At 35.4% G+C, this 21,056-nt stretch overlaps 1 protein-coding gene across 2 annotated transcripts in view; it reads left to right on the top strand.

Annotated features, from left to right (window-relative positions):
- ITFG1 (integrin alpha FG-GAP repeat containing 1) overlaps positions 1-21,056 on the top strand; it is a 227,548-nt gene that overhangs the window by 109,425 nt on the left and 97,067 nt on the right. For both annotated transcript variants that reach the window (XM_020985105.2, XM_020985106.2), the window contains exons 9-10: positions 9,679-9,776; positions 12,450-12,628. In XM_020985105.2, the coding sequence (XP_020840764.1) occupies positions 9,679-9,776; positions 12,450-12,628 (277 nt within the window). The remainder of the gene's footprint in view (positions 1-9,678; positions 9,777-12,449; positions 12,629-21,056) is intronic.

Genomic DNA, 21,056 nt, shown 5'->3' on the forward strand with positions numbered 1-21,056 from the left:
CTTGGTTGTCAGAGCTGAAATCATGCAGACCCTAGGCTAGTGTCACCTTTATAATTCAGCTGACAGCACTCCGCCTACATGAAGATGTACAATTTGCTTACACACTAGGCCTCAACACGGCAATGAATCATGCCAAACAATCTCAAATCATTTGTTCTGTGAGACCTAATTTTTCTCTTATTAAAAAAAAGTTTGCTGCACCTAGATGTAATTGTTTAATATGTAACAAAATGAATTTTTAGAGTAAAATATTAATTTTTTAGGAATCTAAGGAAAATAAAATACTTTATGTAAAGAGATATTTTTAAGTAGGTACAATAAATATCAACTTCATTGTGTTTAGATGAAAGTAAATGATTCATTTAGAGCAAAAATTAACCAAATTATGTATAGCCCAGAATTTATTAATCTCTCATAAACTTGTAATATTAATTCATAATATTTTCTTTAAGTAAAATAGTGCAATGAACAATGGAAGTGATATATGTTGAAATGCTAGTATAGTTGTCCTAAATCACTAATGAACACTGTCTGATACACAAAGAGATGAGCGGTGACGCTTAAAATGACTAGGTGCTATGTATAGACAAACCTTCCTTAATAAGCTATATGGAAGTAGTCCCCAGAACAGATTTCTATAAAGCTTCTGTCACCTTTCCGCTTCTGTCACCTTTCCTAGAAACAATAAATATATACTAACAACGAAATAATAAGTTAATGTTGAAATTTCTACTTAAACTTTCCTGTGTTTCAATATGTTGGACATAATAGAAGGTAGTCTGTAAACATTTAATACGTAATTTATAATAAATGTACTTTGTTGCCTTTCAAGAAAGTAACAAAGATTAATTAATTAAGAACTTAAAAATAATTACTAAAATGTTTAAACCTGCTGCTCTTTCTGCATGGGAGTACTAGAACTCTAGTTACACTCCACACTATAACTTGTCAGAGAATGGCAAACTGCTCAAATATCTGTTAGCTTCGGATTTACTCTTGGAATAATAGTAACTCAGATTTACCTAGCACTTTGAGGTTTGCAAAATCCTTTCCTAATATCACCCCTACAAGTTAGTTAATTTAAGTATTATTATCTCCATTTTACAGTGAGGAAATCAAGGCTCTCAGAGGTTAAGTGACTTGTCCTTGATCAGCTAGCTAGTAAGTGTATCATAACATTTGAATTCAGGTCTCTAGACTTCCAAACCTCGATTACCTCCTGTGCCATGTTATCTGTGTTACTTTTGATAGTTCCATGGACTAAAACTGTTAGAATGAATGTTGGCAGTTTTGTGTTTTCAAATAAATGTCCAGATGTCCATGACTTGATTTTTTCTGAATATTATTTTCTTGTCATGTAAATTAGTAATGCATTAGTATTTTAGAGAATATGTATTAATTTGCCCTATTTTAAAAGAGGATGATTAATTTCAGAATCCTAAGATTTTTCCGTTTTTAAACAGGCTGAAGCAATATTATGCATTGGAATAGTTTTGTTCTTTTTGAAGAATTTTTCAACTTAGAAGTTATATATAACTTATTTTGGGACCTGCTGTTTCACTTGTTAATGCTAAATAATTAGGCCACACTTGTAGATTTGGTCCAAGTTCATTAGCTTCACATAAAGAAATTTTTTTTCCAAGGCTATATATTATTGCACATTTAATTCTGGCTAGCCATTTCCAAAATGCATGCCATTGCCAACAAGTAGGACCTTAGGGAGAAAGTAAATGGCTTGGGGGATTTTGGCTATTACCAAACTGAATTTTAAAAAGTCCAAGTACAAGGTCTATTGGCCATAAATCATAGAGATATGGAATTACGAGTAATACCTATTTCAAGGACAAAGTATTTTTATATCACTTGAAACCTTAATAATTTGGAGATAACCTTTATTAATTGTATGTTATCTTTCAGCTCTAAGTCAATTCGCCTAAAAGCCTTTTTCAGAAAAGCCATCTGACAGAGGCAGAAAACAGTTCATGCTATGATATTAAAATGATTAAAGTTAGTACATATTGACTGAGCTGAGCCCATAAGCTGAATTTTTTTCTAGAGTAATGTCCCTTAAGCAGATCACCCTATTTTCTCTTTCCCTGGGCCTTTAATGCAAGTGTGTGTGTGTGTGTGTGTGTGTGTGTGTGTGTGTGTGTGTGTGTGTTTCCCACTGATTAGCAAAAGTTAAAATGAACTTGTCCAGAACAATTATTTTTTCAAATAACAATTATGTAACTCTCCAAATTTAGTAACTACATTCTTCACAGTAATCCTGTGAGGTAGGTAATGCCAACAATATTGTCCTTATTATACAAATAAGAAAACTGAGATCCTGAGATATGAAGTGACTCACCCATTAGAACAGAGATTGGAAACAGGTCTTCAGACCCAAATCGAGTGTTCACCTCTTTCAGACTACTCTGATACCTTTTAACGAAACTTATTTTTTAGTTAAAATGTGCTATGTTTTTTAAGTAACCTAACAGCAGCTCCTCCAAGTTCCTGCAATAAATTACATCTACCAAAAGATATACTTCTCTTTTTTTCCCTTTTTTTTTTTAGGCAGTTGGGGTTAAGTGACTTGCCCAGGGTCACACAGCTAGTAAGTGTCAAGTGTTTGGTCTGAGGCCGGATTTGAACTCAGGTCCTCCTGACTTCAGGGCTGGTGGTCTATCCACTGGGCCACCTAGCTGTCCCCTCAAAAGATATACTTCTCAAAGACTAAAGTAAGTTAGCAACAATTTCATGAGAAATGAATTTCTTGATTCAGAAACATTCCTTATAACTAAGTGGTAACCTTTTTTTCTATAAGTACAATAAAAATTATAGGGAATTTTTGGTCAGTCAGCAAACATTGGGCACTCACTATATGTCACACATGGATTGAGCACCGGGCTTGGAATCAGGAAGACTCATCTCTATGAATTCAAATCCAACCTCAGACACTTACTATCTGTGTGACCCTGGGCAAGTCACTTAACCCTATTTGCCTTGATTCCTCATCTGTAAAATGAGCTGGAGAAGGACATGGTAAACCACTCCAGTATCTTTGCCAAGAAAACCCAGAGTTAGACATGACTGAAGCAACTGAACAAATGTGTCAAACACTAAGTTAATCTCTGGAGATAGAAAGAAAGGCAGAAACATGATTCCTACTTTCAAGGAGCTCACATTCTACTGGAAGAGATCATATGCAAACTATGTACATACAGGATGCATGTGTTTATGTGTATTATATATATATCCACAGAGTGTAAATAGGAAATAATGTCAGAATGGTCTGTACTGAAGTGACTTAAAAATCTCCATGTTATAAAGGGGTCCCACAGTTTATTGTTCTCTTTCACTGACCACAAATCAGTTCATAGAATCATAGGTATTTTAGGAGAATATTTTGTTTCCCTGACTTTTCGACATAATAGTTCCATCACTTCAAAAAGCATACTTTCTTTTTTTTGTCTTCTTTGAAGAGCATATTTATTAAAAGCTTTGATCTTGGAAATAAATACCGTGATAGCATAAAATGGTGGAAAGATCAAGACTCCAAGTTGTTTTTCTTCTTTGCCACTAACTCATCATAATGGCAAATACTTCAGCAGTTGCTGAAGCAGCAATTAAGCCAGAGCTAGAGAGACAGACCAGTGATCAGTATATTCCCTCTTAGTTTAGTATTTTTAAGTGTGGTTCTTATATTAAAGAAACTTACAAAAGTAAGCATTCTTCAAATGCTGATTGAATTAGAGCTGAGGTTTGAGAATTTGATATCTTTATTAATTACTAGTTGGTGATAGAGTAAGTACAAGAGATTATCTTATTTGTTGTTTGATCATTTACAATTAAATTCTAATTTGCAGTTTTAGAATGACAAAATTTGTAAACTGGAAAAAGAGAAATTATTTCCCCTCTAGAAGAGCTTGCTTCCTGTCTGGTTATTGTGCTGTCATTATCAAGATAAAACTCTCAAGAGAACTGTGCTCATTTTGTAGAATTTTCTAGGCCTAGATTCACATGGAATAATTTGAAGGGAAACAGAAGTCATCCCTTTTTGCATGTTGAAGGAATATATTATACTTCCCAAATGTGTTGGGACAACTAAGTATTTGGTCTCTTCAGTCCAAAAGAGTTTTAAGAAATAAAAATACTGTAATGAAACAAAAAATTATGGTACAGATTTTAAAATGGGTAGAGGACCAAAGAGAAACACAGATAAATTGGAAATAGCCAAAGTAGTTTTAATTTCATGTGACCTGAAACAGAATTTGGGGAAGCCAGCTTTGTTGTTTATTTGCAAGTAGCGTTATCTTTTACAGCTTTAAAATCAAAAGGGGGAATTATAGATGATTTTACTTGCTAATATGAAATAAAATGTGTCAGTTGCACAAATGACCCAAAAGGCATATAATTAATTATCCTTTGAGAATTTCAAAATTAGTTTGACCTATACATCATTCATTCATAAATGTTTTAAGACATTCTTGGGTATCTGTGATATGTTCCTATTCTATGGTTAATTGGCCCTTGAGTACATCTAATTGGTAAACCTTTGGTTCTTCTTTGTGACCTAGGAGTGAGGAACCTGCAGCCTCGAAGCCACATGTGGCCTTCTAGGTCCTTGGGTGTAGACTTTTGATGGAGTCCAAGTTTTACAGAACAAATCCTTTTATTAAGGGGATTTGTTCTGTGAAGTTTGGATTCAGGTAAAGGGCTGTACTTGAGGACCTACAGGGACACATGGGGCCTCAAGGCCCTAGGATCCTCACCCCTCTAGACTGATAAAGTATCAGACCTTATCAATTTCCTCTTGGATTAGGAGGACAAAAGGTTAATATTTAAAGGGAAGGTTAGTATTGCAGAAATTTAAGGAGGTCTTTATTGATAGATGATCAGTGCCCATATTCATTCAGATCATATGTGCTATTCTTTGACAATAGACCTGTACCCTAATCCGGAAGTTTTCCATGAGAGGCCAGTTTGCCTGAAATATTTGGATTTGGCATTGTTGCCATGAATAGAATTGGAGGAAAGTATCTATTTTTAATCATTTTGTAGATTTTAGATGAAAAATAAAGATCCATTTTTTCCCCAAACTTGGCAAGAATGAGAAATATTTTGGAATGACTTTCATCCTGTATAGATTGATTTTCTTGTTCTGCCCCAAGAAATTATTAGATGCCAGATCGTTCACATTTAATTAAAGCTTTTGAAAGTGAAGACTTTGCTTTTACAAAAACCCATTTTACTTTACTACCTTTTTTGTGCTACTATATTCCTGTCAAAACAAATATTAGAACTGCTATTGCTGCCTTTTTAACTCAAGTACATATTTTCATGTTTTAATACAGCCCTACTATTTATGTTAATGGTTTATCTTTTTTTAAAAAAAAGGCTTATTTCTGATCAGGGACTATATTTGTGAAGGCATGAAATAGCCATCCATGTCTAAATCCACAAAATATTAAAATGTATAAACTAGAACAGAGGTTTATGTCTTATGTGTTAAATCTCCTCCTGTTAATTAGTTTCTTCAGAGTGGATTTAAATATTATTTTGAAAACATTTTACCCTTTTTAGACATGTCATAAATGTTCACACACATACAACTTGGTGTGACACAGTGAGCCCGCAAGATTAAATGGACAAAGGAACAATTTACAACTCTCAGCCTTGCCTAGTTTGATTCTAGAAGAATCAGTTGTATAGAAACTGAAAATCACTTAATATTTCTCCTGCTCTTTTACCAGCATTTTTTAAAAATTATATAAAAAGAGAAATTGATTGCACCTGTGGTTTCATCATTATAGGAAGCTCCCAGTGAGATTTCCTTCACCAATGCGGATTAGATACCTTATCTGCAATTTACAGTCTTGAGAGCTGCCTAGAGCACTCAGTGGTTGAATGGTTCCGAAGGGTTACAGAACTGGTAGTTGTCAGTGATGGGACTTGAACCAAAGTCTTCTGGACCATAAGGCCAGCTCTCTATCCACTACCTCACACTGGCTCCTATAATATGTACAGAAAAATCATGCCACATAGATCATTTTAGTAAGGAAAAAAAAGTGAGCTAACTTGTTCTTTTCAACAACAACATAAAATTAGATGAGTGAACGAAAGCCATCCTCATGGAGTGTGAGGTTTGGAGGAGACATTAGAGATCATCTAGTCCAACCCTCTTCATTTTACATTGAAGCAAACTGAGGACCAAAAAGATTTGTCAATGACGACATTAGTTATCTAACAGTAGGGCCAGAGCTAAACCTCAGGTCTTATTCCTAGTCCAGTGTTCTTTCTAAAACTTTACAATGTCTCTCTCTGTCACACACACACACACACACACACACACACACACACACACACACACACACACACACACCCCGTAGTATTATGAGAACAGGTATTTTTGTTTGTATTGCCCTGAATAGTTCCAGATACATATCAAGTACTTGATGATTCTCTTTGATTGATTTAAGGTAAATTCATATAATGCTGTAGGATTAACCTAACTTTGTGATTAAATACAGCTCAAAGGCCCAGATCTTTAAATGGATTATGTGCCCCAAAAAAGTAAAATTTTTAAAAAGTCATTAATATAACTAGAAAAGGAATACTGTAAATCTTCAGACTATTGATGATCACTTTTAAACATAACATTTCTGAAAAGCATGGGCCAATTCCAGCAAAGAATTTGGTAAGTTGATAGCTTTTTCTTTTTATCAGGGCTTGAGGTTGGGAAGCAGGGAGTTGAGGTATCATTTTACTTCTTTTCAGAAATGATGGAAACTATTCACTTTTCCTTTCATGTCAAGCACTGGGACAAACCATTTATTTCCTTATTTTACAAATAGAAATCACACAGTACATAACTTTTAAAATTTTTGTCAACCTCAGCACTTTCTGTCTTAAGAGTTGCATCAATATTCACTATAGTCATATCAACTGACCTCTTTCTAATGATTGAGTTACATTATTAGTTTGGAAAGATAGAACAGGGCAAGCTTGTGAAGGGTTTTAAATGTCAAATGGAGTAGTTTGTATTTTAGCAGCAACAGGGAGCCACTGAAATTTCTTGAGCAAAATGTTGACGTGATCAGATCTATAGTTTTGGAATATCCATTTATGTAGAGGCCATATTGGAAAGGAGGGAGGATAGATGAAGGGAGACCAATTAAGTGACTATTGTAGTTGGTCAGGTGAAAGGTGATGAGGGCCTGAACTAAGATATTCTGTGGTGTGAGTGGAAAGAAGGGAGCAGATACAAAAGATATCATGGAGGTAGAATGAACATGAATTGGCAACTGAATGCCAAGTTTTGTCAATTATCCCTTCATAATGTATCTCATATACTCCCCTTTCTCTCCTCTGATACTGCCACCACCCTGGTGGGAGCCCTTATTACTCATGCTTGGACTATTACAACAGTCTTCTGATTGGTTTCCTTGCCACAAGTGCCTATCCACTCCCAGTCCATCCTCTACTCAGCTCTCAAAGTGGTTTTTCTAAGCAGTGATTCTTAAACTGTGGGTTGGGATCCATATGGGGTCTCAATCTATAATTTAAGAAGCACTGATGGGATTGCAAGTGGGAAAAGTTTAAGAAGCCCTGTTCCAAAGTACATGTCTGACATAACATGCTGCTCCTACTATTCAGTAAACTCCAGTGGCTCTCTACCATCTCCATGGTCAAATATAAAATCTGTTTAGCATTCAAAGCCCTCCATAACCTGCCCCTCCCTTCCAGTTTCAGGCTTCTTACACCTTACACACCCCACCCCATATACTCTGTGATAATGACGCTCGTCTCCTTGCTGTTCCTCAAACAATACACTCCGTCCCCAATAGCAGGCATTTTCACTGATGTTCTCTCCCATGCCTGGAATGCTCTCCCTCCTCATCTCTATCTTCTGACTTCTTCAAGTCTCAGTTAAAATCCTGTATTCTACAGGAAGCCTTTCCCAGTTCCTCTTAATTCTAGTGCCTTCTCTCTGTTGATTATTTCCTATTTATCCTGAATTTAATTTTTTTGCGCTTAGTTTTTACATGTTGTCTCTTCCAATAGACTGTTAGCTCTTGGAGAACAATGGCTATCTTTCACCTTTCTTTATATTCCTTCCCCTTAGCACAGTACCTGGCACATAGTCAGTGCTTAATTTTTTTTATTAATAGAATGAAGGGATATGGATAGTAATTGGAAAAGTCAGGTATGACTGCTGGGTTGTAAACCTAGTTAACAAGAAGACTAGTAGTGTCTTTTGCAAAAACAGGAATGTTGGGTTTCAACACTGAGTTTTGTTTTGGCCACATTGAGTTGCCCATGGGACAGCCAGGTGGAGATATTCATCAGGCCCCTCAAGATGTTGTACTGGAGTTCAGGAAAGACATGAGGTCTGGATGGGTAGATCTGAGATTCATATTCAGAAGGTGGATAGTTCAACCTTTGGCAGCTGATGAGATCACCAAAAGAAAGTGGAGAAGATATACCTGCACATAAAATGTAGTTAATGTTCCTGCTAAAGATAATAGGTCATAGCTTCAGAGCTGAAAGGAACCTTAAAGTTCATCTTGTCCAGCTGTCTCATTTTACGCATGAGGAAAACAATGCCTAAAGTAATTAAAGAATTTTCCCAAGTGTTTATAGGTGGTAAGAGAGCCAAGATTCAGTTCTAGGTACCTTATCTCCGAATTCAGTACACTTTCTATTATACCAGATTGCCTTCTGAGAAGAATAATAGTTACAGAAGCACAACAACAGAGCAATGTCAGGAAAACCCAAGAGGAAAAGGTATCCTATAGGATGGATTGGTCACCAGTGTCACACTTCAGAAAGGTCAACGAGGATTTGAATTTAGCTCTAATGAGGCTGTTGTGGATCTTGAAAATATCAATTTACCCTGCATTAGTGGATATGGAGGTCAAATTGCAATGGATTGAGAAGTGTTTGGAAGACAACAAAGTAGAAACAAAATACATAGATTTTTTTTTAATAATTTAGTTGTGAAAGTCAGGAGAGATATTGAAATCCCTTGGGGTTAACAAGTGAAAGATCTGTAAGGATGGGAGGGATTTGGGCTTGTTTGAAGATAGAAGGGAAGGAAACCATAGATCAGAAGAGGTTGAAAATTATCAAGAGAAAGGATAATTGAAGAGATTAGGAGTGGAGTTGGGTTAGCTTTTGGAAGGGAAAACCACTTAATCCTCTGAGACTAGAGCTAAGAGATACCTAGGGGCAGGGAGGGATAGTGAAGAGATTTGAAATGAGGAATTGAGGTCTCTGTATTTTCAGTGAAACCTAAGACAACCCTCTGCTGAGGTGGAATTGTCAATGGCCTGAGAAGAAAAGGTTTGGAACAGTAACTGTGAGTGTGGTAAACTAGATCAAGGAAGAATAAAAGAACTGTTGTGAAAGATTCTTGGCCCATTTAAAATTGAATAACCCAAACTTGTTATAGAACCAATCAGCACAGTTATATGACTTCTTTCAGTGGATTTACAGTTTAAATAAAGTATTTAAATATTTAAATGAAATAAAATTTTACTTCTGAAACTACATTTATTTCTAAGTCACATGTCTATTTTTTCCCCCATTTTGACCAGATTGGTAGTCTTTGAACAAGTTGACGATTTAATCTTATGTGAAAGACATTTTATTTTTTGAATGGCAATAGACGTATGTCATTTCTTTCTGCAGATGGAGATGGACAAACTGATCACTTATTGCCAGGCTGTGAAGATGAAAATTGCCAGAGAAGTGCCATCTACTTAGCTAAACCAGGAATGATGAATCAGGTATGCAACCATTGTTTTGCTAAGGCAAACATAATGAAATGTGGGAAAGAACCTGTGGTGCATGAAAGAACAACCAAAATAACCCTGAAGCAATTTAAAAAAAAGCAAAGCTCATTCTCACTCTTTTGTTAATAGAGAAATTGAAATTGTTTCTTTTTTTTAATTGACTAGTTAAGGTATACAGGGTTAGGAAGGGGTGCAAGGTACTATACAATGCCAGAATCCATGCTGATGGAGAAACCCCTTATAAGCCTAATATTATATGTAAAAAACATATTTGTTGTACATATTACAAAATCAATCCATAATATTTCTTAGTAAAATATAAACACAGTAATAACAACTATGTAGAAAACCATCATATTTGTGTATAAGAACAATATTCTTCTATGTCTGTTAAATATAGTAATTCATTGTTTTCCAGTGTTCAGACTGTGCATTTTACCTTTATATATGTCACAGGAAAACAGTTCAGAATATGATAGTCAAAGTGAAGAAGTGATGTGGGAATGATAGCTATATATTTTCACATTTTAACAGTAACTGGAAGAGCCCAAGCATCTAAAATACAATAACGAAATATAGGCAGCTATTTCCTGCCTATTGGTGATCAGAATAAAAAAACTGACCATATTGTGAACCTAATCTAGAGACCAGTCACATATTGTGCCTGTCTTAAATTATTCTTCCATCTCCATTTTTGTAATTCATTAACTTTCTTTCAAATCTTTAAATTATTTTAAAGTTTGAAATCATGAAAAATAGCATTGGTTCAACTAACACCTCAGGCTTGGTTGCCCATGAATAGGAAGACCTGGTAATTACAGCCTAGGTTCAAGTTACAGGTAATGTCAACTGTAGTTCAGAAATGTCATGGGGCTTAAGAAATCGTTAGGGGTCATGTTAAATGAAAGTTCTTGTTCTGTTAGTGTTTGAAATACTAGTAAAATAGAGACTATTCCTTCATAGTGAATCATCAGAACAATGCATTTTTGTTTTGTTAGATTCTTTGTGTTTTGGCTCTAAGAACTGAAACTTGAGGTCTAAAGATCTCAAATCCTGCGTGGACTTGGTGTGAAGCTCAGCTCTGACAACTCCTACCTAGGTGATGTCACCTTGCTATGCCTCATTTTTCTCATGTAACATGAGGGAGTTAAACTAAATGCTCCCTAAAATCCTTTCCATCAATAAATTCTGTGGGACTGTGAGATGTTGTCATTTGTCATCATTAAGATGATAACTAAGATAATCAACATTAAGGCATGTAGGGAAATGAGCACTGGATTGAAAGGTAGAAGACTATGTCACAATCCTGACTACTCTGTGCAGTGTGATTTTGGGAAAGTCACTTTACCTCTTGAGGCCTCGGTTTCTTCATCTATAAAATGAAGAATTACTCTTTGATTGATCGTCAAGTTTTCCTCCAACTTTAAGTTCTTTAAACCTATGAAATTAAATATTTTTTTTAAAAATAGTATTTTTAATGGAAATCTGAAAGTTGTTTATAATACTTTTAAAAACATTTATCCTCTTTAAGTTGGGGAGTTTTATGAGATGTTCTGCCTTTCCCTGAATAACCTTTACGGGTTTTTTTTTTTGAGGCATTCTGTGGACTGAGCCTTTTTATAAGAGCCCTTTTTAACATAGTATGGCTTTGAGCCATGTAAATGAGCCACCTGCTTAAAGAGGAAAAAAAAATCTGTTGGCATGTTTGGTCTCCTGCCATTTCAGTCAGTTGAGTCAATGCACCTGCTTCTATTTGGGCATGATCATATTGTTTTCCAGTATTTCTTAACTTCTAATTATAGACACAACTATATTTTAATCACCATACTTTCTACTCTTGACATTTTTATTTTCATTTTGAGACATAAGAAGTAGCAGTTTGGGCCACTCAGAAGGGATAGTTTTCTCAAACCTTGCCTCTGTATTAGCATTCCATTTCTGTGATCTCCATTACAGTTAGTATTGAAAAGAAAAGAGTGAAATAAACCTAGATCCCAATAGTTGTGGTAGTAGAGATCACTATCCCAAACAAAGATCAACCTTTCATTTTCATTGAAGAAAATGTCAGCTTGACATGTTATTAGAGAAACCTCAGTGCTAGCCGACTCTGAAGTTGACAACTAATGTTATCTTTGTAGAAAGGCACAAAAATAAAGTGGGAGAGGCACGTTCAGTCTGAGTTTTCTTGAGATGTTCCCCAAAAATGAACACCCATTTGAAGCTGAATGCAATTTTGCTTTAGTTTGAAAATTAATTTTGAGTCCCTTAAAATATGGATCCTATTTCCATGCAGACCCAAATTGTTAGAAAAAGGGCACTTTTGGTTAAAATAATTTAAAAGCCCTACCAACAGTTCTTAATCTGGACCAGGCCAAGTGAACATGGCTAGGGATGAGTGTAATTCCAGAAGGAAGCTATACAGTTTTTTGAAAATAACACACATTTTTCCCAAAAGTAAATTATAACAGACTTCCTTATTCAGTGTTGTAAACAAAAAGACTTTAAGTGAAATAGGTTATCTTGAGAATGTAAGAATATGCTTTGGGATGAACATATGAAATTAACAAAAAAATAACTATTTTTAAAAGCTGAATTAAATTTTCACTTCCTCAGATGGTGAGTATTTTTGTGAATAAATCCATAAACACTAACTTTTTTTTTTTTTAGTCTCAGTGGATTCCAGTGATCCAAGATTTCAGTTACAAGGGCACAGTCTGGGGCTTTGTGCCATTTAATCATGAACAGCTACCAGCTGAAATATCCATTCCAATTACCCTTCACATTGGAGACTACAACATGGATGGCTATCCAGATGCTCTTGCCATACTAAGGAATACATCTGGAAGGTAGTTTAAGTGAAAAGTACTTATAAATTCAAGTCTTACATTCTGCCTCTTTGGGAACTGGACATTACCCAGATATACTCCATTCATATAAGCATGTAACACAAAGGACCTAATTCTTATTTCTTTCCACACTCCTTGAACTTTTCTTGAGTGATTAGCATTCCTATTTATTTGCATGGAGTCTTTTTGTGCAGAAGAGAAATGAGCATCTGATCCAGAGTAAAAAGCTTATTTTTCACTCCATAGAACTTGCCATTAAAACGGTCTTAATTTTTGTAGAACATTGTGCCATTTACCCAATTGCATTTTTGCATCACTTCTTCTGTAATGGAACTGGAAATGAATGAAACTACTTTTAGAAAGGTTTATTACCACTGTTTTATATTAGAATTTTCAGATGGTTTTTATATGTTATTTTTAACTCAAAGGAATTTGTTGCTTTATCAGTCATTCTGAAAGAAAATTAAGGTTCTAGATCAGTCAGTCTAAAATCATTTATTAAACACTGTGCCATGGGATGGGAATTCAAAGATAAAAATGAAACAGCCCCTAGGGAATTCATATTCTAAAATACATTGGAAAAAATTGGGACAATTATTGAAATTAACCACTAGCTAAAATATCAATATCTTAATGTTTTTCCTGATCACAAAACCAAATTGTACTAGTCTATCTTTGCCTTCTTTCTTCTCTTAAGCAACTTAATGTTCAGTAGATTATCTTCTGAAATATTTTTTCATCACTGACCACAGAATCTGTTGCAAATTTATCTTAAAAGTGCCCTGCTTATCTGGCTATATGGTAATTCACCTTTGTTAACACTATCAAACCCTTTGGAAGTCTTTAACTCTTCCCAACAATTATCTCTGCTACCAAAGAAATTCACTATTTATAGAGAAATGTCTTATTAGTGAAATATCCTGAAATATTTACAGCAGGGTTAGAAGTCTTATATAACACAGTTGCCAAATTTTTCTTAGAGTTCTTTGAAATTGTACAATTATACTTTCAAGATAGTCTCAGCATAGTGTCGTCCTACCCTGTGCAACTGAGGTATGATGATAATATGTCCACATAAGTGTGTCCCTTTTCTTTCATGTGATGCAAATCTAATTTTCCAAGAAAATGAAGGTCATTTAGCATTCTAAGAACTGTACCTGTAGAAAGGAAAATAATTATCTTTTTTTTGGTTATTATTAAATGGATAGATGGGTGAGAAAGCATGCATTTATTAAATGTTTACTGTTTGCCAGGCATTATTCTAAATGCTGAGGAAGCAAAAATGTTCTACACAGTCCCTGCACCCAAGAAGCCTACATTCTAATGGAGAAAAACAATACATAAGGAAAGCAGTACCTAAAAGAAAGCAGTTCTGGGGTGTTGGGGAGGACAGCAATATAATAAGCACTGTGTAATGGCTAGAGGTGTCAAAGAAGTACTGTGGAGTTCTGAAACTGAACCAAAGGAAGCCCAAGCTGGCTTAGCAAGGCCCACTGCGGTTCCAGGGCGAAATCCACTTTTCTTGTTGACAGGGAATAGAGGCTGTGGCTCAGGTGGAAACACCATGGCTGTAGCTGTTCAAGAAGTATAGACAAAGTAATGATTATTCTAAACTTCAGTCTTGTAAGACAGAAAATGTAGGATTTTCAAGGAAATAACATTTGCTTTATCCTAAGCTTTTACCCTTGTCAGAGGAGAAAATTTATCTTGAATATACTTAGGCTTCTACCTACCAGTGCTCAGAAACATCAAAATGCATGTAGTAACAACTGATTATATAAATTTTTCCCATGTTTTTTCTTATAAGTGTTCCTAATACTTTAGCTTCAGTTCATTGGAAATTATGGCATAAATAGTTGTCATTTGAGAGTGTCTTTGTTTCATGCATAAAAGGTAAAAAATAATATTAATCATAAAGAGTCGGTATATTTATTTTAAAAAATTGCAATTTGGGTTACCTAGCCTTCTCTCACTTAATGTGTGACTATTTCCCCCTTTCAATATAGCTAGGAGTTCTGGTTCATGATATCCCTTGCTTAGTAAAACTATCAAAGGAGTGATAGCTCTTCACTTGAAGAGAGTTGTTTGCCCCAAGAGAGTATGGGCCTAAATGTTCATGGATAATGAAATTACTGAAAAAATACCAGACAAAGTACATTATAATCCTTTCTGCCTAAACTTACTCTTATACTGATGGTATGAAAACATTTATGATTTTATCAGATTGCACAACTTATCTTCAAATTCTCCAGCATTTCTATCTGTTGGCCTAGACATTGATATCATGCACTGACAGCACTTTTTAGTTTGTCGGATCTATCTAAAAAGTTCTAGAGTATGTGTGGGGAGGGGAGGTGAGAGAGAGAGAGAGAGAGAGAGAGAGAGAAAACACCAAAGTGTTTATAATCCATAATAAATTCCAAGGTTGGTTTTTTTGAAGGTTTGGTTTCTCTGTACATGGTATAGTTTTTTCCTTAATAATATCTAACCTGCATAGAAGTCATGCAAATGCTAAATATGTCCTCATTTGGAAGAAGTACCGTGTGTTTTTAAATATCAGAATATTTTGTTGTTGATGATATCACAATATCAGACACAAGCTAAGCAAACATCCCAAAGGAATAAAATATCTTTTTTAAAAGTAATATACTATATATAATTTTTTTTAATGAGATTTATCTTTCCTATAAGGGTTAGGTAATAGGAAGTACTTATAAAATAATACTTAATTTAGACTATCTAACACACAGGTTACATAAAAGAGATCTTTACAGAAGGAATTCTTGATCATACTCTCCTGGGGCACATATCTCCTTTCAAGTGAAGAGGGATGTCATGAATACAACTCTTAGTTATATTGAGAGGGGGGAAAAGTCATATATTAAGCAAGAGAAGGGATTGAAAGTTGCACATTCCTAAACAACAATAATAATGTCACTTATAGACTGCATTAAGGGTTTACAAAGCGCTTTCCATAAAAACAACTCTTTGTTTTAGGTAGTGGTAATATTGGGCAGCTGGTGGCAGGTGGCATAGTGGTTAAAGTACCCTGCCTAGAGTCAGGAAGACTCTTCTTCATGAGTTCAAATCTGGCTTCAAACATTTACTAACTATGATCCTGGGCAAGTCACTTAACCCTGTTTGCCTCAGCTTCCTCATCTACAAAATGAGCTGGAGAAGGAAATGAGAAACCACTCCAGTATCTTTGCCAAGAAAACCGCAAATGAGGTCACAAAGAGTTGGGCACAACTGAAAAACAACTCAACAGCAATGACAAAGGCTAGTACTAATATCCTTGATTTTACAGATGAGGAAATTTAGGCCCTGAGAAGTTACGAGATTCACCTAGTGCAAGTGTTCCTGAGAGAGGATTCAAAGCCACATATCCTGACTCTGAGTCTAGCACACTGCTCACTCTACAACACTGCTTCTCACAAGCAAAAGAGTTGGTCACCAGAGAATGAAAATTGTTTTCTCATACTAACAAATTGTACACACTTCAGCTAAGTGGCGCAGTGTAGAGAGCGCTGGACCTAGAATTAGGATGGTGTGATTTTAAAACTGGCCTCAGACACTTACTAGCTGTGTGACCCTGGGCAAGTTACCCCTTTGCCTCCCTCAGTTTCCTCAGCTGTGAAATGAAAATAATAATACCACCTACCTCACAGTGTTGTTTCAAGCATCTAATGAGACAGTACTTCTTAAGTGCTTAGCACAGCCTGGCACATACTAGACACTTCACAAATGCTTGTTCCCTTCCCTTCTTTTCCTCCCTATCTCTTTGTATATGCATAATATCCTAAAAAAAGGAAAGGAAAATTGACAACTTTATTGTTCTAATAAATATTTCAGGATTGGCTGAAGTACTAATAATATTTTTAAAGTCTTCACTGCATATTCCTTTTTCTAAAGACAGATTTAACATGTATTAAGCCTATTGTAAGAGTGAACCAGCATGAAAGTATGTGTTGAAGTAGATAACCAATTTTTCATAGGAACCTTGATATCATTTATTAGGCCTTTTCAACAAAACCAGCCAATGCTTTCTGATTCCCCTGTCTGGTTTTTTAAAAGTTAATAATTTTGCAAAGTTGTTAGTAGATTCAACATGATGAAAGTACATTTAATTTGAAGGTTTGCTATATGGAAAATTTGGTCTGACCCTTTTTGTTGTGAAAGTGAGGTAGGAGTTAGATATGAAGAAGAGAGAGAAACTTACAATGTACATACTTCTTTAAAATAACCTGAAGTTTATTGAATGATGCTAGTTTCTCTTAGGCATAGTGCATTGAGCTAGTTTTCGATTCCCCTAATTTAAAAGAAGCTAGTTAGACTTCAGTGAACATTTATTGAGGACTGTGTTTGGCACTGAGGGAAATAAAAAGTTTAGCTAAGATCCTGGAGCTTACATACAAACACATATAGGTATAATACACAATATTATAAAAGTGTATTAGAGAAATTTTTTTAAAAGAAAAATTTTTTATGAGAGAAAGATTGTTAACAACTGAGGATGTCAAGGAATTCATCATGAAGGATGTACAGTAAAGTTGGACTGCTAAGGAGTTGTATAAACTTTGAAATTATTGCATGAGTTTCACTCAAATTGCCTGATGATTGTGAGCTTAATATTACATTGGAAAGAACGTTTTCTTAAAGTCTCTCAGGCAATAACTTTATGTGTCAACTTCATCCTGAACCGTAATTTAGCATTAGCATTAGGGTCCTGAAGGAAAAGCCCTGATACACCATTTTAAGCTAAGTTTATATAATTGAAATGCTATTTAGGTTTTTGGTTTTGGTTGGTTGGTTGTTTGGGTTTTTTTTTTTTGGTTTTTGGTTTTTAAGTCAAGGACACAACTAGATTGTTATTTGCATGTTAAGTACATTCATTTAGTTTGGCATCAAGACTACCACTTAGAACCTATGTTGATCATCATTGTTTTAGGTACTACCTTTACTGGAAAGGGCTAAAAATATTGCTTCCAGAAAATGTGAAAATCATGGAAACTTTTAACAATGACCTGCATAATGTTTGTGTTTCTGCCACAGCCCAGTAATTATTATCTATGCGCAAATATGGGCTGATCTGCTTAGAGTAGAAAATAATACAAAGAACTTTTCACTTTTTAGTTTATGAGTGAGAATTTAAAAAGAACGGGGAGGTACTTCAGTATGAAAAACAAAGGAGACAAAATCTGAAGAAGCAGTGGAGAATCCTGTTGGACCTATGTCAGGAGTTTGAAAGATAGAAGACTGTGACATAGATAAGTGGGAAGAAAGGACCCCTGAGTCCTTGGAGCTAAGTAGCGATATAAAGTTCTCTCTGAGGAGGATGGGGGCTGGGGCTGGCCCTGAAAAGGAAGAAGCAGCCACCTGTCCTCTGAGGAATAATGATTTGAATACTCAGGTGCTCTCAAATGAGATTGTCTATAAAGGGTTAGAGGGAAAAGAAATGAGTAGCTGATGATTGGCAGCTGTTCATTAGCCTGATAGCAACTGAAGAGAGATCTGCTCTCTTCCTAAAGCATATGCATCGGTATGTGCTGGAGAGCATCCCAGGACTTAAGAAGCCAGGTAGCTACTGCCTACTTAAGATTAGAAATCTAGAGAGCACTGCTTAAGACCAAGATCTTTGGAAGCCAAACTGGACTTTTGGCTGTTCCCTGAGCTTATCCCACTCCTTCCTACCCCTGTGCCTTTTCACAGACCATCCTCCATGCCTTGAGCACAGACTCCTTTCTTATATTCACCTATTGAAACCTTTCTCTTACTTCAAAAACTCGCTCAGGTGCCACCTTCTACGTGAATGCTTGCCTGATCCCCTCTCCTCATCCCCAATAAAAGTGGTCTCTTCCAGCTCTTGTGTTTGTAGAGCACTTTCTCCTAATAGCACCTTTTCCTGTATCACCTTCTACTTTGTATTTTAGGACATCTGTGGCCTCACTGGTGTGGATGTCTCCTCAGTGCCAATTACAGCCCATCTACACTTGTCATCTTTTGGGGTCCTTGTCCATGTCCTTCCGTAAGTGTGCAATGAATGTACTCAATTGCTCAGTAGGCTTTTTTATAGGTCTTTTAACATTCTATGGATACCAGACCAGACCAAGCCATCCATCTGTTATTCTGCCTACATAACCAACTCTCCTCCTTTTCTGATCATACCTTTTTAAAATTGTGTCTTTTACTTCATTTGTTTCATACAAGTCATCATTAGCAGTGTGATTAGCCTACTTACAACTTCTTTTTAGCTCTACATTGTATTCTAGGTTATCAGCAATTTTAATTCTTTGGAGATTATAACATCCCACAATTAACAGCCATATAGCATCTCAGAAGACTATTGTTGTAAGAGGGACTATCTTACCTTTTATGATTCGTGAAGAAAGAATAGTTTTCATAATTTTAAAATTTTGTGCTAGACTGTTTGAAGAAATACTTGCTCCAGGGCTACAAAATCTCCATCAGCCACTGTCATTAGACAATCATATGACACTAGACCAAAATTTTCTCTAAGCTTTCCTTTATGTTTAACTTTTAATAGAATTCTAGGCACAAACTGTGTTTTAAAGGTGACTGTGAGATTCAAAATCCTGAATATTATCTACATGAAGGAGGAATTTGCTTATGAAATTTCTTTTATAGTATAACTTCTCATATACTGGGATCCACATATTGATTCAGTGTTTACATTTGGGGGAGGCAAGAACATTAAAAACAGAATGCACCTAGACTACATACTACTACACAAATTACTTACAGTGTACAGTCCTCCTGACTTTTGAGAATCAGCACAATTGGGTTTTAGTTGTTTATCTCTCTACACATACTTCACCTAACTATCTTGTGACTCCCCAAGGCAATTGAGGTATAGCCCAAAGGCAACTGAGGTATGATTATTTAGAGATGAGAAAAGAGTACCTCAGAGATGCCTGTGTTCCATACTGGTTATGCAGAAGTCATAGATTATGTTTTGAATGATGCTGATGAAGTCAAAGTATATTGATAACAGAAAGATGAAGATGATAATTTTTTTTTAATGAGGCAGTGGGGTTAAGTGACTTGCCCAGGGTCACACAGCTAGTAAGTGTTATGTGTCTGAGGTCAGATTTGAACTCAGGTCCTCCTGACTCCAAGGCTGGGTCTCTATCCACTGTGCCACCTAGCTGCCCCGAAGATAATAATTTTGTTGTTGAAAGGTGGAAAAAATCCTTTTTATTATATATTGATTCCACCTTTGATTCACCAGCCTCAGAGAGAGCCACCCAAATTACACTGCTCAGAAAATAGTACAATTGTATGTGCTCTATTTCACCTTTATGAGAAGGAAGCAAATAACCACAAGTCAGTTCAGAGAAACCTTTTTAAGAAAGCAAGTTCTTGGGACATTGCTATGCTTAGTCCCTCTTCAACCTCATATCCTGTACTACATTTAGCTAAATCTGCAGCATAATACAGCATCTACAATGTTTCATATATTCTGTTTAATAAGGAAGGAAAGTATGAAGCATATTTTATTAAGATTTCCACTTAAGTTACATATGGAATTTAAGGGACTGGCAGTCGAAAGATTAAACCTCTGGCTCTTCGGAATATTTGTTTATCCAGTCTTGTACATTCCCAATGGGTGCCTGATAGCCATGCTTCTCTTGTGTGTTTCAAAAGTAGCTATCATTCCCGAAGTCACAAATTTGGTTTGATCCTCATAAAGGTCTATTAGAAGACAAAAGCAGATTTATCAATGACCTACTTTTTCCCTTTCGACTCATATTGTTTTCATTTTTGTTTTAGAGTAGATTTTTTAAGCCTCATTTTCATTTTGTTGTTTAACCTCATATTAATCCTCTCTTTATATCACAGTATTCTTTATTATATTTTGTAATTAAAATACATTTATTTCCCATGATCCCTTGAGTGAGAGAATGTAGCATATTATTTCAGTTTCAGCAAGTGAAGAGTCCCCATGCTTTATTTTATCTAGAAACGTGGACCAATATTTCCTGGCATACAAATAGATCTTTATTCTTCTCTACCTCCCATGCTATAGTTATTATTTTTTCCTATGACGAAGAGCTTAGTATTTTCATCTGCTGAGATGTCAGTGAGTAACCTATGTTTTCGATTCTCTTGGAATCAATAAATCTTATAGCTTCTATGTATTAATAACATAAATCGTTCTTTAGTGAATAATGACTTTGGTTCTGAAACCCATCTGCATTTGTACTTTATTGGAATCTAGTGAATATTTAATATCTTTACTGAAGACAATCTTTTTTCTTTTGGTTGCTACTAAAAATACAATGTAATTTTTGCCAACTATTTCTCCTGAAAAGTAATTATTGGCCAATACTGTTTACTGTTAGTGTCATTGAAGGTTGAACATTTTGTTTTCATATGCAGGGATTTTCAAAATGCATTATTTATAGTG

The sequence above is a fragment of the Phascolarctos cinereus genome, unplaced genomic scaffold (assembly GCF_003287225.1).
Source record: "Phascolarctos cinereus isolate Bilbo 61053 unplaced genomic scaffold, phaCin_HiC Scaffold_2;HRSCAF=192, whole genome shotgun sequence".
NCBI lineage: Eukaryota > Metazoa > Chordata > Mammalia > Diprotodontia > Phascolarctidae > Phascolarctos > Phascolarctos cinereus.